Source organism: Enoplosus armatus, chromosome 11 (assembly GCF_043641665.1).
Source record: "Enoplosus armatus isolate fEnoArm2 chromosome 11, fEnoArm2.hap1, whole genome shotgun sequence".
NCBI lineage: Eukaryota > Metazoa > Chordata > Actinopteri > Centrarchiformes > Enoplosidae > Enoplosus > Enoplosus armatus.
This window is the reverse complement of record NC_092190.1, coordinates 20275277-20301953: the sequence shown is the minus strand read 5'-3', so window position 1 is coordinate 20301953 and position 26677 is coordinate 20275277. Positions and strand designations below refer to the sequence as shown.

General features: G+C 40.5%; 2 protein-coding genes across 2 annotated transcripts in view; both read right to left on the bottom strand.

The window, feature by feature from the left end:
* dnah7 (dynein, axonemal, heavy chain 7) overlaps positions 1-12229 on the bottom strand; it is a 77194-nt gene extending 64965 nt beyond the window's left edge. Inside the window, exons 1-18 of the mRNA XM_070915135.1 lie at positions 12161-12229; positions 11842-11938; positions 11552-11732; positions 11138-11210; positions 10467-10647; positions 10115-10187; positions 9763-9888; positions 8904-9023; positions 8122-8305; positions 7769-7948; positions 7035-7307; positions 6600-6727; positions 6179-6257; positions 5141-5371; positions 4837-4983; positions 4195-4374; positions 1552-1692; positions 1046-1413 (exon numbers count right to left, since the gene is read on the bottom strand). Of these exons, the coding sequence (XP_070771236.1) occupies positions 1046-1413; positions 1552-1692; positions 4195-4374; positions 4837-4983; positions 5141-5371; positions 6179-6257; positions 6600-6727; positions 7035-7307; positions 7769-7948; positions 8122-8305; positions 8904-9023; positions 9763-9888; positions 10115-10187; positions 10467-10647; positions 11138-11210; positions 11552-11732; positions 11842-11938; positions 12161-12229 (2831 nt within the window). The remainder of the gene's footprint in view (positions 1-1045; positions 1414-1551; positions 1693-4194; positions 4375-4836; positions 4984-5140; positions 5372-6178; positions 6258-6599; positions 6728-7034; positions 7308-7768; positions 7949-8121; positions 8306-8903; positions 9024-9762; positions 9889-10114; positions 10188-10466; positions 10648-11137; positions 11211-11551; positions 11733-11841; positions 11939-12160) is intronic.
* A 1339-nt stretch (positions 12230-13568) lies between these two features.
* Positions 13569-25367, bottom strand: esyt3 (extended synaptotagmin-like protein 3). The gene is made up of 23 exons (XM_070914239.1): positions 24946-25367; positions 23704-23745; positions 23130-23264; positions 22859-22935; positions 22627-22696; positions 22411-22500; positions 22271-22326; positions 22020-22140; positions 21591-21767; positions 20944-21026; positions 20697-20745; positions 20308-20397; positions 20068-20130; positions 19910-19969; positions 17743-17814; positions 17385-17471; positions 16858-17007; positions 16184-16527; positions 15935-16033; positions 15518-15649; positions 15278-15383; positions 15092-15141; positions 13569-14323 (listed from the first exon to the last, which is right to left on the bottom strand). The coding sequence occupies exons 1-23, from the start codon at positions 25297-25299 to the stop codon at positions 14284-14286; spliced, it is 2547 nt and encodes an 848-aa protein (XP_070770340.1). The 5' UTR covers positions 25300-25367; the 3' UTR covers positions 13569-14283.
* Between the last annotated feature and the right edge of the window lie 1310 nt (positions 25368-26677).

Here is a 26677-nt window from a genome sequence, read left to right as displayed (position 1 = left end):
ACTGCTCAAAGGTAAAACGAGTTTTGAAATCCTTGATGTTTATCTATATTATCTTGGATTTAATGCCAGATATCATCTGATCTGTAGTAGTTGGAATTGGCTCTAGCAGTAACTTGTACAATGTACTGACAAACTGATTCCTTTATCCTCACTGTGGGATCATCCTCCCCCACCCACGAAGCTAGATAATGGCATTATAAAGTTCTCATCAGAAACTTTACAGTAGCTGCTTTGATGATGATGATACAGTGTGCTCAGTTGAAACCATTGTTTATATATAAGAATTCATAAGAATATTTTAACTGCAATTCAGACACAGACAAACAATTCAGGTCTTAAGCGTCAGATAGAGGTATTAGGTCTGTATAGGTTGTTGATTCACTCCTCTACAAATTTCAATGCTCCAGCTCAGACCCATTAGGAGCAAGACTTAGAGGTGTCCCTCACCTCTGCGAGTGGGGCAGAATATTTAGGGACTCTTTAGCAATATCAAAGTCAGTAAGATTCAGAGTTATGCAATTAAAACTTTCACATAGACCTTGTATTGCTCCTTCCAAACATAAAAAAAAGATTCAAGCTCCTCTGATCTCTGCTGGCATGATTGTGGATACTTCTAGCTGTGCAGCTCTGTACCCCATCTATGCTGTGGTCTTCTGGACATAAGTGATTAACTCACAGTCAGCATCTATACTTATATATGCATCTCTTTGTTTTGTTGTTTGTTTGCTGGGGTATAGGGCTCCCAAAAAAAGATCAACTTTGGCAGATTATGGAATAATATTAGGGGTGAGGGTGGTGGGGCACAGATGTGTGTATTTGCTACGTAATTTCTATGTAACCCAGAGGCACATTGTGTCACCAAACACAGCCATATCATCCAGTGCAAAGGGGAGATAAGGTAACTACCAGAGTGAAAGCATAATGCTGGAGCGTTATTAGCCAACTGTTCCAGTTTACCAACAAAGTAAACAAACAAACCTAAAACCTTAACAATTTCAACTGACAAACTAAGCAAAATAATTCTCAAGCAAATCTAATCTCTTACTGTATCTCCACCTCGAAAGGCTTAATGAAGGGCGAGCCCCTCATGGTTTGTGTCTTCACAATGTGATCGTCCAACAGCATCTGCACTTCATCCACTGATGACAGGATGGAGGTGCCTGTCTCTCGGTAGGCCAGGAGGCTGAACTCCATGTCGCCCCACTCACTGGCCATTTTCTCCATGGCCTTCTCCAGGGAGTACTCCTTGCTGGCCGCCTCACTGATGCCCTCAAAGCTGCTCAGGTGCTGTTCCAGGTGCATGGATAGGAAGTGAGCCACACAGGTCTGGTCATCGGCTGGCTGCAGGGAGATGCCAGCCATCTCCGACATGGCATCCCAGTGGCGGTCCCGCAGGCCTGGGTTGCACAGTACCTGTGAAGGAGGAGTAGTACAACAAAATGAATTAAATAATCTAATGGAAAAGCCATTAAAAATATAATTAACAAAAGTAATTGAAATTAAGGTTATTTTGACTTCTATAGATATTAAATCTTTCTGTTAGGGTCTTACCTGCACCATAGGAATGTGCTCTTTGAAGTCCTCCACCTTAGTCTTCATAGTGGTAGCTATGTTCAGGGCTTTGGGTACATCACTGAAGCCTTTCTCCAGCTTGTACAGAGTGCGCCAGTAGTTACCAACATCCCCTTCTACCTACATGGGTGGGGTTTCACAATACAAAGACATACGAAAAAACTAGAATGACTATGAATTAATAATTGTCAAGTAAATTAATATAATAAAACAGTTTATGATACCAACAACAGTTATTGTTTCTAATAAAATATGCTGTAGAAACTCACTATCCTGTATACATAAATCATCTTCTCATCCTTTTAATCACTTCTGTTATTTCATAGAAACTGTAAAAACAAATACATGTTAGGCGATAGGAAAAGATTCCATTGATGACTATTATGCTTGGAATGGTTCCTAAACGGTTGCTATGGTGTTACAGGTGGTTGCTATGGAAGTACCAGTTGGTTGTTATGGTGTTCTTGCTGGATGCTATTGTGCTGTTATGTAGTTGCTATGGTGGTACCAGGTGGTTGCTAGGTGTTTGCTATGGTGTCTTACATGGTCACTATGGCGTTGCTAGGATGAATGGGGTGGTTGCTATGCGGATTCAGGGTGGTTGCTAGGGAGTACGGAGTGGTTGCTAGGGTGAAATATGTGTTCGTAGTTGTCACAAAGGTAATACTGTTAGTGGTTGTAGTAGAAGGAGCAGGACTGTTAGTGGCAGTAACAGCAGTCACACAGGTAACACTGACAGTCATAGCAGTAGTGATAACAGCTGGGTATGAAGCTGATGGAGGAAGTACGTAAGTCTTGTATGAGAGCAGTATGATCTTGGAATGTGGTCAAAATGCAGTTAATGCTGGCAGCAAAAGACATTAAGCATAAAACTGAGGTTTGTATGGAGTATTGCTCCAAGGACACCTCTTTCTGAGGGAAGAAGAGTATCAAGACTAGAATGAGTACCATATGCCTTTTTCCATAGTAGCCATGTTGATATGTAGATGATAATATAAAAAGCAGATACACGTGTAATTACATTGATAATGTCTGCTTTCCATGTAGATCTATCTATTCCAGGGCCTTAGTTATACAAATGACAGCTGACTGACTCCATTAGAACTGAATCATCGTTAATCTTATTAGTATCACCTGTGGAGTGCAGCTACACACCGCACTGAGACTGCACAGTCATTTATATTCTCCTGTTTAATCCGTTTGATTCACTTTTATCTTATTTTCATCCTTTACTTCATTTTACTCATTTTTTAAAATCCTATTTGTGTGCCTTTTTATATGGCCTAGTGTAGCCTCTTATATCTTGTCTTAATGCCATAAATAATTTGATGTCTAATATAAAGCTCTTTGAATTGCCTTGTTGTTCACAAAAACAACTTGTCTAGTGGTTGTCATCCCATGAGAAGACAAAATGGCCATGAAAAAAAGCTTATGCTGTCTCGCTTTAACAAACCAGTATAGTCACAAACAGAGATGTCAATCAAACGTTGGGGAGCAGGACACTGGGGCAGGGACAGTGTATGTGTGAACACATCCCTGTCTCTAACAAGAGGCAGCACATTTCACTTAAATGCTCTGCTCAGCTAATTAAAGCAGAAAAGACTGATATGTCACATAATTGATTTAAGACATACAGTATGACACAAATCCATACATGTGTGTGTGTGTGTGTGTGTGTGTGTGTGTGTGTGTGTGTGTGTATGTGTGTGTGTGTGTGTGTGTGTGCAAGATGGGCAGCTTTTAAAATCCAGTCACATTATTGCAAATGAAACCTGAATAGCTCAAGGCTTTTACATATTTAACAGTTTATAACAAAAGGAAGAGGGAGAAGAGATTTCAAAGAACACAGCACTTCAGATTCCTCTGTTACTGCTTATAATCACAATGTATCCATGAATGCATCAGCTCTAGCAGAATGTTTTTACTGTGGACCAGTTTGACCCTTCCTTACACACCTTGACATCACCAAAGTAGAGCTGACCCCTTCAACATATAATAACCTTGTGTAACACAAATAAATCTATACAAATCTAACAAACTTGTGTTCTGTTATTTGTATAACCTGACTGATGCAATAACTTAAACACTGGACTGAAATTAAATGATTTAACAGACAAAAACTGTTCTTGCTGACGACAGAGCCCGGGAGAAAGTGAAGGGAAGAAGCCTTTTCAAATGTAGCTTTCTTCACTAAGAAGGGCTCACACTGTTCTGGGTGTTCACAGCGCTCCAAAACAACTGCAATTTGCAATTAAAATAATTATTGTTAATGACTATGAGAGTTCATATAGCACCCTAATCATACTAACTTTGTAGCACAGTAAAAATCATCCTCGGAAAACTCTTAGTTTTCCAACACATTAGTATTTCTGTATTTTTTCAGGACTTCCTGATGACTGAATGAATGGCCCTACAGACATTATGAAGACAACAGTTATATCCAGCATTCCCTCCTGAGATCCTCCACATTCCAAGATCATACTGCTCTCATACGTCTGCACAACATGACGGCATTCTAAGCTGTAATGAAGACACTATATGTCCCTAAAGTGCTTGATGGTTTGATAGTTAAACTTTGACTTTGTCCAACTTTATAACAAAGGAATTTCCAAATGGTGGTACCTTGTCCGGGTTCACGCCCGAGAGCGGTCCATGGAGCCACTGCTCGTGCTGGTTTAGGAAATCAGTGGCTGTCACATAGAGGCGCAGGAAGGGTGAGAGCTTGTCCTGGATCTTCTTAATCTGTGGGTACTGGGAAACAGACCAGCCAAAGGCTTCCTCCTCTAGATTGAAATAATTTATCTTTCCAGAGTGGCAGAAAGGTTGAAAGAGAAGTGAGGATAGAGGGAAGAAAGCAATAAACAAAGAAAAGATAGATGGATAAGTAGGTGAGTGTCAATGTATGGATGTTAAGCCTTTACAACTCCGGTGAGTTATTTTTACAGCCAATGCTGCCCTCTAGAGGTTAAATATTTGAAAGCACATACTGTAATTCAACTTCAAATACAATGCAATGATCCACTGTACAATAAATGTGTATCCTTCAATCAGAAGCATGTCTATCCATGACCACCAATTCATACAACCGCTGCTCTTTAATGTCATTTGTGTAGTACTTCTAAAACTTCCTCTGTATGATTTAGTGCAATATTGGCCTACTGACACTTTCCATTGGTTATATTTAACAGATCTGTTGCTACAGATCAAGAGCTGGCCTCCTCTTTCTCTACTCCTATATTTTTAAGCATTGAAATGCTTATGTACCTTTTCCATGGCTAACTCCAGCTTAGCATTGAGGGCCTGGGATTTCTTCAAGTACTTGCTGAGATCCGTCAGCTCACCAAAGGCGGTAAACTCCTCCATCTGCACACTGTAGCTCTCCAGTTCTTCCACAAAGCAATCACGGCCATACTGGAATGCACATACAGAAATGCACTCTTTGTTTTCTAGCTTTTCAATATATTTTTTTCATTTTACATTCACATGGAATATTTGGTTCTACAGTTCTGATGCAAAAACATCCAGATTCCAGCCAACAGATCAACAGATTGACAGATAGAGTAGAAACACAGACCTTGAGGCCACTCTGATATTGCTCTGTCTTTTCAGTAATGATTTGTCGGTGATCCTTAAAGATGGACGGCATGCGCTTAAGCCACTGGATGGTCTGTGTGTTGAGCTCCATGTCCAATGGTGAGAGGGTGACAAAGTCCATCAGTGAACACAATTGTGCGTTGGAGTCTGCCAATCTTTGCTCCAACTGAGGCATCTCCGTCATCTCCACCTTTTTTATGTAGGCCTGGAGGGGAGTACAGGCCAACAACATACAGTGGTATAGTACTTCATTTATATAGCAGAAATACATAAAAACTAAGTATTTAATTACTACACATGTACACCCTGTTCTTGCTGTGTATGTTTGTATATATCATGTTCTGGCTATAACTGACATACAGACATGAAAACACTAGTACAAATATTATTAGTCTTTCCTGTTCTTTTGAACAGTTTTTACTAATTCAAAGAATTCAACTCAAACTGAAATTCCTATACAGTATTTCACATGCAAAGTATCACATTTTAAGACATTTTACCTGTTCTGTAATTTTTAGCATAGGTTTACATAAGTAATTATACAGACAAAGTATTGTACCAAAGATATTATTCATAGAGCTCCACAACTACACACAGGGGGAGGAACCAAATCAATGTCAGCATTAACTCTACTTCAAGTCAAAATATGGCTTTTCACACTAGACTGAATATGTTACCATTGGGCTCTGATTTTAAAAAGGACATTTTCAACTTCACAACAGCTTTAGATGGCAATCTAGATTTTCAAAGTCTGTTTTGTTGCAAACATGTCATGATTCAGTCAATATCATGAGTTCAACTGAAAGGTTCAACTAGTCTCACTTTTTCCTGGTGCATTGTGTTACATTGTTCACTGTGTTGCTACGTGACAAGGTGTATAGTCTGGAAATGAGTGAGGTTCACTGAAATGCTATCCCTAACTGCTTAGCAGACAGGGGTGGGAGGGACAATTGTACATACTGTAGCACACTGCACCAAGCTGGCCTGTGCGACAAGAATTTGGGGTAGTTACCTTAAGCTCCATCAGTTTCTGCGTGTCAGATGGTGTGCTCAGTGCCTTCTCTGCAATCTTCTCAAATTCATTACAGAGCCTGTGAGAGGAAGGGCATTAATTCAGTGCCATATATGAAAGGTTTCACAGGCTTATAATCTTATTATGGCACGGTTTGGAGGCAATACAGCAGCTAACACTGGGTTGAAAACCAAAAAGACCAATGTACATTTCCTTTGACCTGCACACTGTTTATTTCGAGGGCCCAGACTGGCCAACTAAAGTCTGAACTATGAAGCTTCCCTATGCATATTTCAGCTGTATACGTCAAACAGAGATTGCTGTTAATCCCTGTCGCCCTTTTTTAAAAGGACAATTTGCTTCAGCTGCATTTTGAATTTTTATGCGTGGATGTGGAGTGAAAAACAGGGAACCAACTGACTTCTTGTTGATTTCTTGATGGTCCTGTAGCATCTGTGTAACCAGCCTCTGCTGTAGCTCCTGAGCACGCTTGACGAGGGAGTGCATAAGCTTATGGGACTGAACCTCGAACATGCCAAGACGTACCACCTAAAGCCAAAAGTATTGGTCAGTAGCACAGTTAACACAAATAGTCACTGACAGTCGTAGTCATGGAAAACAAGATTGTTTAGATTTCAGGGTTTATTAGATAGTGTTCTATGCGGAATAATAGCCATCACAGGAATTAGATAGTAAAGAAACATTAGCAACCTCATTTCTGTCACTCCACATGACCAAAAAAGTATTTGCTCTGTCTTAATTCATATTATAAGTTTCTTTCTGTCTAAAATATAAATGTAATACATAAGTAATATATAACTTTTATGGCCATCACATTGTCATGTCTGGTGAGTACCTTGCATGATGTGTACTGGATCTGGTCAGCAAGCTGCTGGTAGTGCATCACCTCCACCATGATTTCCTGGAAGGAGTGCTTCTCACTGAGGAACTGCTCCACATCGTCCTCTGCCTGCCTGGATACCAGTGCAGCGTATTTATCATACTCGTGAACATGCTCCTTGGGCCTGACGCACTCAGCCCAGAACACCCTGCGCACCTCCTCCTGCTGGGCCTGAAGGATCTCTGGCAGGATGATGGGCTTCAGGGTGCTCCCAAACTGGGAGCCGGGCTAGGAAGACATGAAGCAGGATAGAAACCTAAGCAATATACAGAATATGGATTGTAGACATCATGACAGCAGGAAAAATCTACCAAAGACTGCCAAAATTCAGGTCATATACAATGTGCTATACAATTATTGAGGCTCTATTACTGATATTAATGTCACTGATACAACTGACAGGTGTTTCTATTATTTTGTCCACCCCATTTATATCAATGAGGGTAGGCTAAATAACACAACACTGTATGACGCAATACAGTTCAACAGCACCACAAACTATAACCTCTAAAATGATTATACAGTTGAATCAACACCTCTCTAAAAACTGAACATTATAACCTTCATAACGGTAGGATTTATTGCAGGATGTCTGTATCAGAGTGCATTAGTTTTAGCTAGATGTACCTAATAAACTGGCAACTGAGTGTATATACACCGCACACAGACACACACTCTTTTCCTCTTACCCACTCAGGGTACAGTTGGGTTTCCACACGAGGTACCATGTTGATAGGCCTGAGCATGAACTCGTAGACATTTAGGAGGACCTCCTCGTACAATTTGAGGTTGGGCTCAAACTTGATCTCCCTGTCCTCCAGGGTCAGATGCAGTACAAAGCCTGGGTACTCATAGGCTCGCTCTGGCCGCTAAGATGGTGGAGAGCAAAACAAAACAAGGCAGAAAAAGAGCGCAACTTTAAGTGTCCATCCTGTTCATCAAGATCAAAATCTAACAATGTATTGAAATGACTTGTGTTGCAGTCCAGTCTGTTCCACTCTTCTAAAATACATTGGACTGAAGCTTTTAAGCTTTCTCCTACCGGGTCTTGGGAAATGAATTGTGTGTAGTCCCTCATTGAGTCTATGGCAAGGCTCTGTAGCTGGGAGGTCATCAGTGCAGCTGCACAGTTGAAGAAAGACAGAAGCTTGGCCATGTTGCTGCAGGAAGGCACCAGCGTGCGCCTGCACCCCTGGTAGTAAATGTTGTGCACTTCAGGAACCCAACTGGTGTACAAAACAGCAATGTTACATTTAAGATTGTTCTCAGAAGATGTGTTAATATGCATTTAATACTCAACAACAGATTCAAATAGTCACATAATGATACCAATGGGGAAAAACTGGGACACAGCACTCATCTGTTAACTTAATGGCTGCCCAGGCCCCCTGAATTACCCACTGTGCACTATGCAGTATGCATTCGGTTTATTTCTCTAAAACCCAAGTAAACTTTTGAAACTTCAATTAAAACTTCTATGCTGATGCAGAGTGGCCATTGTATTTATTGGAAAGGTAAGCAAACTATAATGTAGCTAATGTTTTTACTAAAGCTCACCACAGCATCACATTTGGTAACTCTCATATGTCTGGCTGTACTCTAAAGCCATTTGTCAGTTTATACATGAATGAATAGATGAAAATTTGTATTTGAGGCATGCTGTCTTTAGCTTTTAATCGTTTCTTTGTATTCAAAAGTACTTCTGATGTATTTCCAATGCACATTCATTACATCTCTACATCTAATCCACAAAGCCAAGGCAGTATTCTGATTGTTATTTAATGAGCACAGGTATCTTGATGTTAAGTGATAATGTGGACTCACTTTTTGAGGAGGATTCCTCTGGCATTATCAACATGTCTGGTGACAATCTGTTGAAACACAGGGAGCTCCATGGACTCCTCTCTGCTGTGGAACTCATCTACATCTATCAGACGGAGATTTCTGCAAGCAGGTCATCAAGGGGGAGATAATGAGAAGGGAGGGAGGAGGAGGGAGATGATGGCAAACATGGATCTACTACAGCAATTGTACTTTAAAGGTGACATGGGATAATATAGTAGTGCCACAAACTTTAGAAAGGCACAGACAGATCTTAGATGGTCAGTCTAACACCATTTTCTATTACTGAACATTTTGTTATATTCTTTAAAAAATCTCTCCATGTCCACATAGTTAAAGCAGAAGCAATCATTTGCTTGACAGCTTGTAAATAGATCTGGAAAACGATTTCTCATGAAAACAGGAAATGATTCATACAAGATATAATGCACGTTTTTTATTATTTGCTCTGTGTAAATATCTTAATTTTCATCAGAAAAGGTGCTTCCATTCCTGTTATGTTATAACATTAGCGTATTAATATACCCACACTTAGCATATTTGATGAACAGAATCTAGAATAACATTCGATTATGCATAAGTAATGAAACTCAAATATGATGAAATTAAATATATTAAAAATATTGAACACAGCATGTTGTTTTTCTCAGAATAAATTGTTAAATGATGTAAAATGTTTTAAAAAGTAAAAATAAAATATATTCCTGTATATTAACTTAAATTTGACCAAAGTTTATCAAAGTCACTCAACACCTACATTTTCATTTCAATTTTGTAAACAGTAAAAAGTAAATAAACCCAAGTTTTAACAAAAGTGAAAAATGTACCATAGCAGACTTACTTGTAACTGACATGCCAAAGGTACAGCACCTGCAGCATAGTGGGGTTGACAGAGTGAAGATTACCTCTCATCCTCTTTTGCGCACGGACAAAGGCTTTGTTCCATGGTTTTGGCAAGACCTCCAGTCTGACAGCGAAAGATAACAGAGGCGCTATGAAGAACAGACTTGTGCCCCAATTCTAAAGGCTTCCAGTCACTGCTCACTGTGGAAACTCAGGCTTTCCATGTACAAAGGAAAACAAGGAATCTCTATGTGGCCTGGTCATGCCACATAGTATGAGTGAGTAGAGGTTCTGTATACTTCTCACAAGATAAACATGCAACCTTCTCCATCACATTCATGCTGCCTTACTCAAGTCTGTGAGGCGGCAGATCTGTCACTTTGTCCTCGTCATTTTCCCTTGAATCTCTGAATGTATACTTCACTGCAATCACAAACAAGAAGATATTAAAACAAACAATGTTTTATTACCAGATTGTTATGTATTACAAATGATCCATTCACCAAAGATTATAAAAGAGAATGAGAATGTTTTCATTTTAATTTCAAGAAGCATTTTGAAATGTATCAATTCTGTATAAATATATGTTTTCCATCCTGATTATGGTGTGTGGATTTTAAAGGCAAATACATGCATGTAGGTTATGTGCTCGCATGTCTTCAGCGCTTGTGACTTTAATGAAATAGGTAATGAAATAAATACAGATTGCTGTCTTGACACTGAGCAAGTAGTCCTCCTTAATCTCATCGACCAGCCGCTCCAGTGGTGTGTTCAGGCTCCTCAGGTGGCTGGGGACCATTTCCTGAATGTTCTCCAGCCACGAGTCCCCCAGAGGAGCCACATTCTCCAGGTCTATCCCTTTCTGGATGTAGTAGTTATATCTCTGACAGGACAGAACATTATAAACTATTTTAGGACATTGTAAAACAAACAATGCCTGACATGTATTTTACTTTTTTTTGGTGACAGTGCTGATTACTGGATGATGGAAACATCCAGGACCTCATTGAGAGCATGTTTCAATTTTGAGTATATGACTCAGTGTGTAAATATTCCTCTTCCACTGGCTCATGCTGACTTCATTTTCCATGCTGTGAACCTGAGCTGAAGCTATTAGTACAGGCAAGAATTTCAAATATATCATATATTTTTTTCACGTAAAGACAAAATGCTGCATTAAGAAAGAAACATACCGAACAACCGCAACCACTGAGACCAACAAAACAAAACAGTGATTAAAAGGCCACCATATCAAGTGTCTTAAAAAGATGATGTAAGAGAATAATTGGCACAATGTCTTCATTATCAGCACATACACAACAAAAGAGGGCCTGAGATATAATATATGGTATCAAGTGTGTTTTGCATTTCACCATTTCACGGTCATTCTTTGCTGTAGATTTGGGAGAGCCACGTGATGGAGAGTTGCCATCCTCCTCCTCCTGGCTACAAAGAACAGAAATAAATGCCAAAACAGGAGTCATAACAAAGGCCACTTATTGATGTACAAAATATATCCCATCCTGAGCGGTGTAATGTAGCCGTGGTTTGGTCATAGTTATGCTTTACAAAGTTGCCTTCAAAAAGGATTTTCCTGGATACTTTATCATAACAAACAAAATTCAACATCTAATTCCATTCAAGTGGTTAATTAAGTAGTTAGTTACTTATTCATGTCCTTCCCGTGCTGCCAAACCATATAGAGGAAACACTGATGCAGAGATGGACAAATACATAAATTGAAATGTCATGACAGACATATAATTAGGCTTAAAAGGCAAACTCACCATATGAATTTAATGAGAGTTTCACGGAAATTCTTCTGCTTTATACTGAGTTGTGTTCGGGTACTGCTGTGATACTTGGAGGTCCCAGGGATCTGCATTGCCTTTCTGCTCTGGCGCAGGTACTGGCCTCCACTAGAACCTTTACTTGGTCTACTGCCTGCCCCTTCAAACAGCCCATCTCCTACAGCACACACGGGGGTTCAAACAGAATTACCACAATACTGAAAAAACAATAATTCTTAGCTGAGTATAACATGATTACCAACTCAAAACTTGAACATTGAGCCCACTTCTCTCAGCTGCTTCAGTCCCTTGAGGCTTCTGCTTGAGTGGGTGATACAGCGAGAACAGAGGTTTAGTTTCCATCCACGGCTGTTTTCTGTTGACCTGGACGATGGAGTTAGCCGTTAGTTTGGTGTTGTTTTCACAAATAAATTGAGAGGTGTTTGGAAAAACATGCTGGAAAATGTAGAAGTAATTTGGGCAAGACAATTTTTAATAGTAACTGAAAAAAAGTTAGTGTTACGTGTCTAACGGTGGGTGAAGCGGAAGATAACACCGTCAGTCAACAGTTGTAACGACATTGCTCTTCGTGTTTTCTAAACTTACCTGCGGTGGATTTGGTGGTAAGAATGCTAGACTATCGGTAATATTTGTTTCCTTCCTGGCTGAACTCATGCTGGTACTTGTGCAAAGTTATCGTAAGGTAACGCTTTAACGAAACGTTGCCAGGGCCGTTGCTATGGAAGCAACGGTGAACTCGCGTGAACTGCTTAGCGCCAGCGGGAGTCGCGGGTATTTCGATCTGAGTATAACTCCGTGGTTTAAGTTCAATATAACACTTTGTAGTACAACAGAAGAAATGTGTTGATATAGTTTAGTTTCTGTCGATATGTCATCACAGTGTGACGTTAATTTAACTGTGTGCCCTCTGTGCTAACTTTGCTTCAGTGTTTGATGTTGTGTAGAATACCCTTAGTCACAATATCGGAGGTCCAACGCCCCTAGCAACAAGAACGTTTATGTGTGCAGCGGGCATGGTGATGGAATAGTCCATTAATCTGTGGTGAGCGGGGGGGGTTTGTAAATTGTTGGAGTATATAAATACAAGTTAGAATAGGAACATAATTTTAAATGTCTAAATATCATAATATAACTATATAGTAAATATAAGTTTTATGGGGTTAAGCAAATATACACCACTTCTCCTGATGGACCTGGCCGGAGGTGAACGTCAGACCCTACCCTCCCTCGGGCCGGAGCCAGGACTGCTCGGGGTCGCGGGGGCTGACACGGGTATTACAGGGCACACAGACAGGCAACGTTGCAACTATATGTACTGGTATGTAATGAGACAACCAATCACACTCACATTCACAGCTTTTGTGACCCTTTGAAATGATAAAACAACATTTATTTGTTTGAAAATAAATTTCAGTCATTTGGAGTGTCAATTCAAAAACACCAGAATTGGAAACCTAAAACAAATTCTCCAGCGACTGAATCATTTAAATGGACAACAGATAAACAGCTCACCATTAGTCAAGACCTAATTCTTGGCTCAACAACAATTTGCAGTCAACATCTTTTTTTTTTTTGCATGGATGACTCTCTTTTTTGTTTTGCCTGTGGCAGTCTACCATGTATGAAATAGGGATATATACAGTAAAAGCTTGTTCATCAAGTTGTATAAAACATTTTTTTTTACAGGAAACAGACAGTCATTAACATTGAGTATTTTAAATATTGAAACTGAAGATCACTTAAAGACTAGGGTAGTAAATCTGAGAGGGTTAGGTTTAAAACCCTCACTCCCTCAGTAACAATGGTCAAGGCCTTGAGCAAAGAACTATATCTCATGTGCCTTGCCTGGATGCAGTTTCACTTCAAATGAACACACCGCTTAAGCTGCTCAGCTGCCCACACAAGACTCTAGTTGTATTTGGCTTCTTCCAGCTGTGAATATGTGGTAGTCAGTGTGTATTAAAGCGTGTAACCATGCAATGACTCTCCTGGATTGCTGCAACAAACACACATGGTTTTACCTTTATTTCCCTTACTATATTACATATAAAACTATTTACATGAAAATACAAAAGGATAACTTTGGCTCAGATAATCTCAAAAACCAAAGCTCTCACCAATACGATCCAAAATAAACACATCACCTTTGTTTCCCTATAGAGTAGAAATACAAACATTTTCTGATGAATGACATCCTCTTTTCCTATGGAAATGAAATGCTTCGCAATAGCATAACTATTTAGGATCATTTGGTTTCTGCTTGTCAACCCAAATAAGCTACAACAAATTGGATCATAAAATGATACACCACTTACGCCAACATTATCTGGGATACCAAAGCATGTTTAAAAGTCTTATTTGCAGCTATGTGTCTGCTCTGTTCAAGATAATTTAGAACAGTATAATTTATTCTGAATATTTTGTTAAATCATGGGGGAAATCTGTAAGTGGGACAAGATGCACTTAAACAGTTTATTCCAAGTAAGAAGGGATGTGGTTTGGAATATCACTGTCTGTGCCTGTGATCGTATACACTTTGACATACAGTAACAAACAAGTATCTGAGATGGGATTAAACTCTGGTCCGCGATGATAGACAGACAAAGGAATATGCAACCTTCCAAGCATTTATCAGGCCTGCATTTGGCCTTGCAGTGGCTGAGGCGCTGCTCTTAAAGCTGCAAACTGAAGTTTTACAGCTCTGCCTGCTAGATGGATTTCTTCAGCCCAGGCAATGTGAGCTCAAACCTTATGAGGAGAGAGAAACGAAATATTCATATAATTATACTTGAACCAAATAAACCATTTGTTTCCCCACATAAATGTCTATACATTATTACTATCGACCAGAAAGGGTCTTTGCCCTCCAGCCAGACTTGGGTCAAACAGTAGTTGTTCCTAACAATATTTAACTGAAGGGCCCCTTTGAATTTAGTTGTTTTTTTTAACTGTTCTGAATCAAACAACCAATGAGGGTAATCAGGGGGTCTGTGTTTTCACACTCCAATCCAGAGGGTGGAACCTTCTGTAGAAGTCCTTGCTTGTACAGAGTCAATGTGATTGGTCAGTTACGTGCTAGCTAACCCTGATTGGTTGTTTGATTCAGTCCTGGTCCAGATTTTTAAAAGACTAAATACAAAGGGGCGGGTGCTCACAGAGACACATTTTTTTAAAGGAGCCCTTCAATTAGATATTGGTAGTGACATGTAATGGTCAAAATCCATTATTACAACCAAAATTATATTTCAATAATATTGCCTACTGTAGCTTTAACTATTCCTTTAAAGAAGCCAGTTAGGCAGGATTTTCTATCCTGAACAAAGTAAGCATGAAAATGCAAGAAAATGTACCCAATGACCGTAGGACGTATTGGTACTTCAAATCAGCATACTTCAGCTCAGTTCTGATATAATACATCAAACTCAACTTTGTGTTCCATTCAGAACAAAACACCAAGAATTATTTGCAGCTACCGTTTCACCCAAATCATGTAAAAAGAAAAAGTGGGCACCATACCATTCTGTGATGCCTTTGACTAGATCCAACTGTGAAAAATCTAGCATCACCTGTGGACAGGAACAGAACATGAAAATTCAGTCAATTATCCAGACTCAGTTGCAAAACTGCAAAAGGGCGATGATTGTAGCGGTCAAGACATTGGTTTTGCAACCAGACAGGTCTTTCATATACAGCATTACCTACCATGCCAATGTCCTTTCTCTCCCGTGAGTGGAACATCTTGCCATTTTTGACTGCCACATCCAACTTCCTGGTTTTTACCTCTTCAAGTGACACATCAAATTCAAACCTGTGATGACAGAGGGTTGGCAGATCAACCTCTGTGCTTCTGACTCTGTGTTAACTACTTCAAGTTGGTAATCACAAAAGCAACTGATGAAAATGTCAATTTTGCTTTCATACAAATGGGCGATGTAGACTTACTTGTCATTGAAGACAGGATTGACTGTCCTCCTTTTGACGTGTGTCCTCTTGCGATGTATCCAGGATTGGTCAGGGAGCAAATACAGGCGAACATAAGAGTCTGTGCCATTCTCATTGGAACGGAATAAGTTCCTGTAGGCAACAAGTACACACATTGGGTTATGGCTGGCTTTGCATTTGAAGTATGTTCAATTACAGCAATTTCCTCTCTTGTATTGTTGGAGTCAGTCACAGCAAACCAAGGTAATATTGACTATTATAACTATACTCAACACAAAACTGTTTATCACACAGAAATTGAAATGTGAATTTCTGTATTCTGAGATCTAAAATGATGATGAGCAAATAGGTATATTCATTGTCAGTGTTAGTGCTGCTGCGAAACACTAGCAAGGCTGGATTTTCTTCCTGGTGTACCTGCAGGCGTCAACCAGGACGATGAGTCTTTTCCTCAGGGTGGCATAGCGTAAAGTCAAATGGATCTCCCCAAAAGAACCCTGATGATTCCTGATGGCCCTACAGTGATAAAAAAAACATTTGTAAATGTCAATTTTATGACTTAAATCTTGCTAAAGTCCAGTTTAGTTCATGATTTCTGTGGAAAGGTTAGACGTCAACACACTGAAGTTTTCATGTCTGAAAAAGAGAACAAAACTACAGACTCACTCTGGATACGAGGCTCCCTCTGAAATGTCAAAACGTGACGAAGCCATGGAGTTCTCCGACAGCAGGCTGTGGGAGTCATACCGACGCATGTTTGACTGGGAGGAAGATGGCCGCTGGGTTTCAGAAGCCAGTAAGGAGCCACGGCGGTGAGTTGAATAGTTGTCATTATAGCCATTCTGGGAATTGGCCGCCTGGCTCTGAGATGAGGCTTGGCCAGCAGGGATGGTGTCGGACGAAAATACCGGAGAGGAGGATGGGGTGTTAGCTCCTTGGTCGGTCTGTGGTTTAACTTGCGGAGGAGGATCGAGGATAATCTTGGGTGGAGGCTTATCCACAGTAAGAATCTATCGTGGGATTGAGGACATGGCTAATATCAGTGACACAATGTAAAACCATCAATGTAATAGAGCTCACTTGAAAGTTCTCATGATCAAGGTTGAATAACATCAGAGTTATTTTAACTGGCAATAGATGGCAGCAAAATGTGAATTTACTGAAGATGAAAGAGATGTTTTGCTTTGAACAGGCTGCTGCTGAATGTCGTATTGGTAACTGAGACTGTGTCTTTGTACTGAACATGTGATGTGCTTGATCTGTCTATGTGTAATGTGAGTTTCTATGTGCTAAATGTGTGTGTGTATGTGTGTGTGTGCTTGCCAACGTTGTGCACCCACCCTGAGAGTGGCTTTCAGCTTGATCTGGCTGTTTGCTCCGGAGCGCTCCAGCAGGAAGCGCTGGTCTAGAGTCATGTCTGAGGCGTTGAGGAGGCGACTCAGGGGCAAGTTGAGGACACCGAGCTGAGTCTTCTTCTCGTGCTCTTTGATCTGGATCCATGAGAACACAAATAAAACTACTCAAGCAGTGAATGGAAAAGGTTTTATAAGTCTTGAGGATATTTGTTGATGTTCATTTAAATTTGAAGCCTTTATTACAATGTCGCCTTTGTCACAAACAACAACTTAATCATAATAGTAACAGTCACATGTGTTTTGTGCTATTTGCCAATTTGCAATCCAAACAGAAAAACGTTGGAATATGCTAAAAGAAATCAACTTCAATTTAGTTTTTTAAGATTTTCATCAGTGATTATTGCAAACTTGGAGAAACATATGTTTGTTGATACAATGTTTTAGCTGAGTCGCCTCTTCGGAGAGAAACCTTCGGTATGGTATGGTGGTGTGTGCAACATTAAATGACAAACCTGAACACTGAGCTGTTGTGTTTTGATATTATGCACAAAGAAGGTGAAGCCCTCCTCCCACACCGGGTCCTTAGATGAAAACACAACCTGTCGAGAGAGAGGACAGTGACGGGTAATAACTGAATATTGGTTTCATTGCAAAAAGCTGGACAGCTACCGTGTTGTGTGTTTGTGTTTTGTGACGGCATCATTTTTGCACTAATGAAGCTTTTCAGTTTGACAGTTACAATTAGGGTTGTCATGTACAGTACTAAAATAAACCAAAACAAGTACAAACGTTAATTAATACATATGAGTTCATTAATCTAATGAATTAAAGAAAAAATGCTACATCAATGTAATAAAGTGAGAGCCGTACCTTGCTTTTCTGAACTTCCTTATCAACAGAAAATTCCACATAGGAGTTCGGGCAGGCAGTTCTCTTTGTGAGCTGAAAACAAAGAATATCAGCGAGGCAGTGCATGAGCTTTTTGGCATTTTGTGGGTAAAACATTTTCATACGCTGTGTGTCAATAACACTGACACAGGAAACCTAAGAACCAATGAGGAATATTAGTTAGCAGCTGTACTGATGGGCAGAGGGACTCACAGTTCTGCTTTCCCTTATTCCAAAAGGCCACCAGCAACAAGCAAGTTTGTCTACAAGCAGTGTGTCGCCTTCCAGGCTGGGTAGGTTACAGTAAGCATTCCACTCCCTAATGCAATGCAGACACGCCACACCATCTGGGACACGTAAAACAGATGTTTACACTGGCAAAAAAAACCCTGAGAAGTAAGCTTTTACTGCAGAGGAATATGAATGCTACTGGTGGTAGCCACAGCTAGCATGCCAGCATGAGCATGGCTGACCCTCATTTTAACAACACTCAGAAGGAACAAAGCAGAGGTTGATGGCGACACATTTGAGGTCTCAACTATAACCTTCACTAAACTCGACATGTTGGCTGAGACTGTCTACTATAGAAATACATTTACTGAGTAAATGTTGCAACCACATCACAATATCTGTTTTCATCTTGGAATGATTTATTTTTCCCTTTAGATCTTCTGGAAATAAACAAACCATCCTTAAGTCAAGGTTATATCTGTAGTTTTTCTCCACTATGTTCACTATGACACACCTCAGGGTAATGAAACCTTAACATGGGTAAATTCAGTGTCGTCTTTCACTCTTCACTTCACACAATGACCAGCAGAGGGCATTCAGAGGCAACAGCTGCTACTGAAAGTTCAAGTCAGGAGACAGTGTTGAGACAGATTTGTTTAACAGGTCTGGGTCAAAATGTGTCCTTAAGTAATTCCGTTTGAATAGGTCAAATGTTTGTCACAGAAACTGTAAAGTGATCAGTGACCTCAATGGCCATTATTCATTTGTCCTATGTAGCAATCTTAAAATCCTAAGAAATACCAGCCTATATTTGCTTTACAACGAGGGCAAATGTTCACTTAGTAAACAACATTTGTCTGTATGTTTCTTTATGCTGGGAAACTCACCCTGAACAACACGAACACCAGCTGGTAATAACACACCCACATAAAATGACAAGCATGCACCAGACAAACGGGAAATACCAGCTACGCGCAGGGACGAGTACACCTGGGGTACACCTAACAGACAACATCTGATCTGACTGAGGCTTTTGTCCAACATCAAGATACAAAAGACGTATCAAATGTAAGGCAGTGAAGTGAAAGAGAAGCTAGATTACTGCCTGATTTAACCATAAAAGAATAAACATCTTCTGCCATATATTTCCTTCACTCTAAAGGAAAAAAGCAATCTTTGAAATGAGCTACAACAATTCAAATGTGAAACTGCTATAGCTCTCAAATTGACTTTTTATAAGAGGCAAAAATGAAACTGTCCATGAGCTATATAAAGCAACAGTATGGGTCTTCTGGCAATGATTAGGCTGGTGTTAGAGAACGAAAGAATTAAACCACCTTTTCAAAACGGATTTGATGTACAAGTTTGTTCTGAAAGCAAAATTTACAAATGAATATAAAATGAATGTATGTGGTGATCTGAAGGAAGCAAATGTAATGTACAATTTGTATTGTCGTTTTGGGAATGAATGAATGAAATTACATATATGGACTATAGGACTAATGCAGTTATGGCCAGTGTTGGACTGGTCATCAAATATGCATTCATATTGATTATGTATATGTAATGCTACGTTATTTTTTGTTCCTATGACAGAGGAAAATAAACAATGTACCAAGGACTTTTTTCTATTCATAACAATGTTTTTTATAATGAACTTTCAGTTTTCATACATGTCTGATCTTTATTTGAATTGTTGACTAGTTGTAAAAGCGAAGCATTTACTCTCCTTTTCAAGGGCAAAAATTACCTGAACTGAACTTGTGAATATTCACAAAGAAATGGGCAATTAATCAAACTAAAACAAACCAACAGAGACACAATGAAAATGGGGCTTTAGGGGCCTCTGAGGGTCTGGGGTCCCTAAGGCCGGCCCGGCTCCTTCAGTAAAACTAATCTTAAAAAGCTCTTGTCTTACCCGAGTCTCCTTTGAGTGCTTCCTGTGTTTCTGGTGCTCTGTGAACTCGCTGTGGTCTTTCTGGAGACAAACACAAGAATACACAAATCAGCACATCTGTCTGTCCATGTCGCATCACCTGCTCTCGACAACAACAGTCCCCATTAGAGGCCACTTACTGGTAGGTTTGAGGCATTGTCCAGGTACACTGCAAGCATAGCACAAGCCAGGCCGTCTGCAGACTGGAGGAGAGTGATGGCAGAGAGCAATACATGATTTAAACAAGCGAGTAACGGCTGGCCCAATAACTCAGGTTACACTCAGAGGCAACCTGCAGTCAAGACAGCAAACTAGAAGATTGACAAGTAGAATAAGAGTCTGATGATACTGAATAGAAATGTAAGCAACAATGAGGCTACCTCCATCAGCAGGCTGGAGTCAGTCTGAAGGGAAAACCACTGGAGCTTGAGGTGAACTTCTCCATTCTGGACCCCTTCCAGAGGAAACCACTACAACAGCGAAGGAGATTCATTTATCAACATGACGACTCATACAAAGACTTTATTTAAATAGAAAACTAGTTGAAATGGTTAGAAAAGCATTAGCATTTTTTCCATTCTTAAAAATGCTGCTGCTGCAAAGTCTCAACATATTTCATAAGGAAATGAAACAGTAGGAAACCGTTCACTCTGATGTCCTGTAGTGCTGGCAATCATTTTGTGAGTACTACTTTTTTCCTACTTCAGCGAAAAAAACTAGGCACAAATCACTTTATTCAGTGTATTCACAATATTCAATAAAAGCTCACCTGATCCATTTCTTTCTCCCTCTTCACTTCTCCCAAATCAAGGTGATACCTAAGGTGATGATGATGATGATGGTGGCAAGTGAAAACCTTATAGCACTAACATTTAAAACTAATATATTTTAGTATTTGAGTGTTTAAAGCTAAGCTAAGATAAAGTGTTAAGACATCGCACGAGGACACAAAACATGTAACGTAATGAAATTCTTAATACATGTGATTCATGTTTGTGCCGTTATTAGATTCTTACCTTCCAATGAAGTCGTCTTTATCTGTGTCCTCGTCGAATAGCTCCACCTCCAGCTCTTGCCCCGGGGCCTCATGGACGACAAACTGCACACAGATAAAGAAAAGGTGGTTATTAAATGTTTTTCAGGATGGGAAAGTCAATGCTATGATCCATTCCCAGTTCAGCATATTTCTAAAGCATTTAGAGAAAGGCTTTAGCAGAGGACACATCAGAAAAGGGACATTAAATGAACATGTAAAGTGAAAGTGCAGTCAGTGCTGCAAAAAAGTCAACAAAAATGGGAGGAAACAGTCCCATGCAGGAGGCAACCTCAGCTTTCAAACAATGAGATGTTGCCAGTGATTTGAGTAGTTTTTGAGTTGTTTGTCTTTAGCTTTGCCTTTCACAAACAAGGAAATGTACAGTGAGATTTCAGCAGTTTTGCATATTAGAATACCTGCAGGATAAGAAAAACAATTGTGTTCAGGCTAAACCATCATGCATTTCATTAGTTTAATCAGGAGTTCTAAAGGATTTTTAAAGGCCCCAAAATATTTGAATAAAATAGTAATCATAGTATTAAAACCAAAGCATGAAAATCAACAAAAATTGTACTAATATTTCAGTCGTTTTTACATGACAACTGCAGTGTGATAGTGCTACTCTACCTCATACACTTCCTTCCATGTGGGGTGCAAATTCTCTTTGACGGTCTTGCTTTTCACGCTTCGGTCACCGACTCTGAGTGTTGCATAGGGGTCTGATTTGCCCTTCACTAAACCCATCATGTATGTGTCCTTAGCCACCAGGTCTCTGGCCTCCAGCAAGTGGACCCTCACCACGCCCTAAGGAGCAGACAAGAGAAGCAAGATTCAAACTAACAATATCGTCTCACATGACAGGAAAAGACAAAACCTTCACCTACCTTTTAAAGATTATAAAAAAAAAGAGAAACCAACAATTGTCAAAACGTCATCCAAATTGTAACCGCTTTAATTTCGATAGGGAACTTTTATCCTAAAATGTGCAATGGTACAGTATTTAAAAATGCCTGCAGGTGATGAGACGAAGATTTATGGAAAGTGTATCTTACATACACGAGGTAGTGGGAACCTCATCTGGTCCACTTTGACCTGGTCTATGAGGGGTATACACATGCGGTTGGGCAACACCATGAGCGAGGCAATGATGTCCATGATGGTCTCCTCAGACAGCGAACTGGAAGGGGAGGAGATGAGATGAGGGAGCTTTACAACCAGACAACTACACATCGAAATGTGACTCTGTTTAGGCCACCGAGAGGAGGATTAGGATTAGAAGAGTCTGGGGGTTTTCTGTGGACACTAACCTGAAGGCAGGGCTGTCCAAAAGGTTGGTCATGCCAGTCCAGTTGATTTGTAGGGTCTGGGAAAAAATGAATTAGAGTTTTACACTTGGCTAATCATGCAGCTTAATTGATGACAGTACGGTAATGAAAATGGCACTCACAGGGCGGCGAATGAAAAAAAAGGTGACCCCTCCCACCAGTGGTGCTTCACCAATAAGTGGCTCTAAAATGACCCTCAACATCCCCTGGAGCTGGAAGAGTCAGGACACTTTTTACAAGACTGATAAACACATACGGTGGTGATGATGATGATGATGATGATGATGATGATGATGATGATGATAAGGGTAATGCAGAGAAAAAAATTAAATGCCCACTTGAAGTCCTTTGACACCAGCTGTGATTGGCTCCTTCACCACAGCGTCGATGTCCACATCACCTTCATAACTGCAAAGTGAACAGTGCTGGTAAAAGTAATTGACTGTAAGGGAAAAAACTACACGCACACCCGCTAGGCTTTTGCTCAGGGTTTACTGTGAACTCAGAACATAGGGGCCAAAACACCACATGACAGAAACAGCTCTGAAGTGAGAAATGTGTCAAACCAACCTTACAGTCAAGTCCAGAACCACTTCCCTGTGATCCACTTCATGTGTGAAGGCTTTCAGCCCAGTGATCCTGAGAGGCTGGAATAGTTAGGGAAACATTGTAAAGGAACCTGCTCAACCCTCTTTAATGAGACACTACACTCTCAGTTTATCAGATACAGCTGTGACGGCATCATTTCTACCTCCAGGAGGATTTAAACGGCTTTAAAAAAAGGGTCAAAGGAGTAATGGGAGGACAAATGGATGTAAACTGAGGGAAAATGCAAACTCACTATGTGTCCAAAGTGGACCTTGGTGAAAGTGAACGTCTTGAGCGCCGGGCTGGAGAGCCTGACGGTCGGCTGGATGTTTTCTTTGAGGAACTTCTCCATGTACATCCCAAAGAAGGGCCAGGCCTGCTCCAACACCTGAGCATACGGAGCACAACAGAGCCTGTGAAAACGCCTTGACTCCACGCCTTCATCAAATAGCAAATATAACTTCACTTGCACTTGTAAATAGAGGGAATACTTAAAAGGCACTGTGCATCAAACTGTTGTTGTAGCATTTTTAAAATCATACTGATGGCACACGTTTTACTTTGCAGAGACATGAAACAATACAGTAATATTGGTGTGTTGCTTTCAGCCCGTCCATCTCAATGTGCCCAGGCCAGTTTGTACACCCAAACTGCCTAGTCCATGTGGTCTGGGATGTGTGGAAAGTGTACAGTTGAGCACTGGGACTTTAAACCAGAGTCAAAAATTAAAAACACCAACTTGATTTGGCAGGTTGGGATGATGATGCTTATCATCATCTCAGAAAACCAGACAGAGGTGGGAAGATAACTTGATTTTGATACTGCACCTTGTTAACCCAGTCAACCTTCTCAACGTCCGGAAAGTGGACCTTTGGAAAAACAGAGTATGATAGTAAAGTTAGAAGTGGGTCTGTGGGCATTTGTTCAACCGAAACAACACAGCGGCATGCGTGATGATGGTGATCGACGACATAATCACGTCAGTAATTATTAATTATCCATCATGCAAGCATTAAAACGGCTTATGAGTAAAATTAGTTGACACAAATCAATGAAATCAAAAAAAAAAAAAAAAAGCCTATGAGGCTGGTGGATCCAAAATAAATTATGCAAATATTTCCCATTTCAGCATTCCTTAGTGAGAATGGACACAGAGCAGCGCAGTAGTATTTGTTGTTTGGGGCTTACCAAGGTTTCTTTGCAGCATCAGAGCTGTGGACTGTAACAGAGGTTTGGAGTCATGTTCTAATACTCCTTATCCAAACAAACTGAGATGCAACAAGAGGGGGAAACTTACCCAAAACTCAAAGTACATTTTTAAAGAATGGGGTAAAATAAGATGCAGTGATATAACTTTCACTTTTACACTGGGTGGACCCCATAAAGCTGCATATCTTGGAATTCTGCACGTATTAAAACCTATTTAAGGTTTTTAAACCACAGTACTGTAAAATATGCCATCATCATCTCTATGTCTCACATACACAAAATGCAAGTTGCAAGACACTACCTGCTCCCGCCATTAAAATGCAATCTGATTTCCCATTCACTGTGAATGCTACATTCCTCTGACGTTAGAAGAGCCCCATCTGATTGTCTTTCCCTTCTTGGTTCCCATGAGTCACTGTTGAGTGGGTGTGGTGTAACCAAATGTGGAGAGACCAAACCTCCTGCAAAACAACAGCACATTTGGCTGGTTTAAGCCATCTCTCAGTATGGGAGGTTCAGGTCAACTCTGGCATGCCATGCAAATAAAGTGTGTTGTAGTCAAGGTAACAGAGAGGGTGACATGTCCTACAGTACAGGACTTGTTTCGGGTGTTTTGCACAACTTGACTGCAGACTTAAAGTTGCCTTGCTTGCCCAGCAAAGATATCAGTGACTCCAAAAACACAGCAAAGAACAGGGTTGACTCCTGAGGTGGGACCTTTCCTCAATGAGGCGGAGTTGAATCCCCATGCTGCCTGGTTCCTGAAGTGCCCTGAAGCAAGGCAGGTCACGCCTACTGCTCAGTGACAAACAGTGGAAATCTGTGATGACACTGTATCACATATTAGCACATATACACACCCATGATGCCATCTGTAAGGCACTTTGCAGCTCCTTGTTGACCAAATGCGTTTCGTTGTCCACAAATTCGATGGCGGTTCCGATCCGGTTGTCTTTCCACTGGCGATTTTTCTTCCACCAGGTGACCATCATCATGCACAGCAACACCCAGCTGATACTGAGGCCCAGGTATCCCGTCAGGTACACGGGGTAAAAGACGAACACGGCTCTGCCGAAGTAAGCCAGGAACTCCATCAGGAGGCGATTAACGGCGGAGGAGTTCAGCTTCTCCGTGCTGCCGTGGATCGACAAGCTTTCCCCGAGCCTCGCTCCCTCCGCCGGCCCGCTGGGATACATCTGTCCGGCGGATGCCATGGGGTCGGACTCCCGCTCGGACCTGGTTCCTCAAGTCCAAAAGATGTTGTTAACACTCACTGCCTGAACAGATTTATTTTTTGCTCACTTCGGCTCACGACTTCCTAAAAGACAGAAAAACAGGGACGCCAATCTAACGTAGTGCACATACCAGAGGTGCAGTGGTAAAAATGAGGCGTGATAGTCCTAAAACTTCCGCGTTTGACACTTCCAAAAGGCAGGTAGGCACACCTGCGCCAATGGGTGGGGAATGCGCGAACCGAAAAAAGAATTCCACCCTAAAAATGAATGCGGAAAAGCATATTGTGTCTTTACTTTGCGCTGCAGTGTCACTACATCAGTTTTCTTTTGAGGACGCAAGCTTCTTGCAGAATTGTATTACTGTAAACGTTTCTGTGATCTTCCAAAAGCGTCGCCTTAAGGCCAATAGAAGAGCAGTCGTGGACCATTTCTGCCAGAGTGCAAAGCCCTAAATCTCACCCCAACAGGAGATAATGGTCAGGGGACATGCATCTGCACAGATGCAGTGAGACCAGCAGGTGGAGCCAGAGAGTTCAGCAGAGGTCCTCGTTTTGATAAAGCTGAACAAGTCTTCCAGGATGTATATGTATGGGTTGGCAATGGAACTGGATACGCAGGCAAGGGCTTGAACTAGTGTGTGATCTTGATAGACGTGACACATTTATGAACTTTGAGGAAATCATAACAAAGTAAAGCATTCCATTTAAACTTTTTATTGCAAATACATTCTGCACAAAATGTGACCCCTTTCACCAAAACAATGCGGCGGTAGAGGTTTCATGTAATTAATATATAACTGGCTTATATCTGGCTTCATTGACATCTCAGAGCCTACAAGTTGAAGGAATATTGGAGGGAAGCTTGTGTTGAGGATCAGGCACAAACAATTAATGTTTGTATATGTTACATTTATTTTAAATGGAATGAGTCTCAAGTAACTCTCAGCTATTCATTGTTTGTGGGGATGAGTTAAAATAAGTTTTAGGAGGTGGTTACTAATTTGGTTTTTACTTCTCTTAAACCTTCTGGATCTTAATTTTAGAGCACAAGAGTATATATTTATAGACAAGTTTATTACATGCAAAGCTACTTATTGCCTGGAAGTGGACAAAGGTGATGAACCACACATTTAGCCTTTATTGTATAGGTTTGGAATAAATCACTTTGAGAGTAAGGGAATGTGGAAACTGTTTTAACCATTATTTAAGATGGGGTGATGTTGGAAATCTTCTCTAAATGAAGAACTGGGAAATGCTTACATATACAGTGCATCCGGAAAGTATTCACAGCGCTTCACTTTTTCCACATTTTGTTATGTTGCAGCCTTATACCAAAATGGATTAAATTCATTTTTTTC

Excerpts from the sequence above, each read along its gene's own strand:
- esyt3 (XM_070914239.1), bottom strand. The coding sequence starts at position 25,299 with ATGGCATCCGCCGGACAGATGTATCCCAGCGGGCCGGCGGAGGGAGCG. Across the intron at positions 20,746-20,943 it reads AAAGACGACTTCATTGGAAG|GTATCACCTTGATTTGGGAG; the intron begins GTAAGAATCTAA and ends TCATCACCTTAG. Across the intron at positions 16,528-16,857 it reads AGCTGAAAGCCACTCTCAGG|ATTCTTACTGTGGATAAGCC; the intron begins GTGGGTGCACAA and ends ATCCCACGATAG.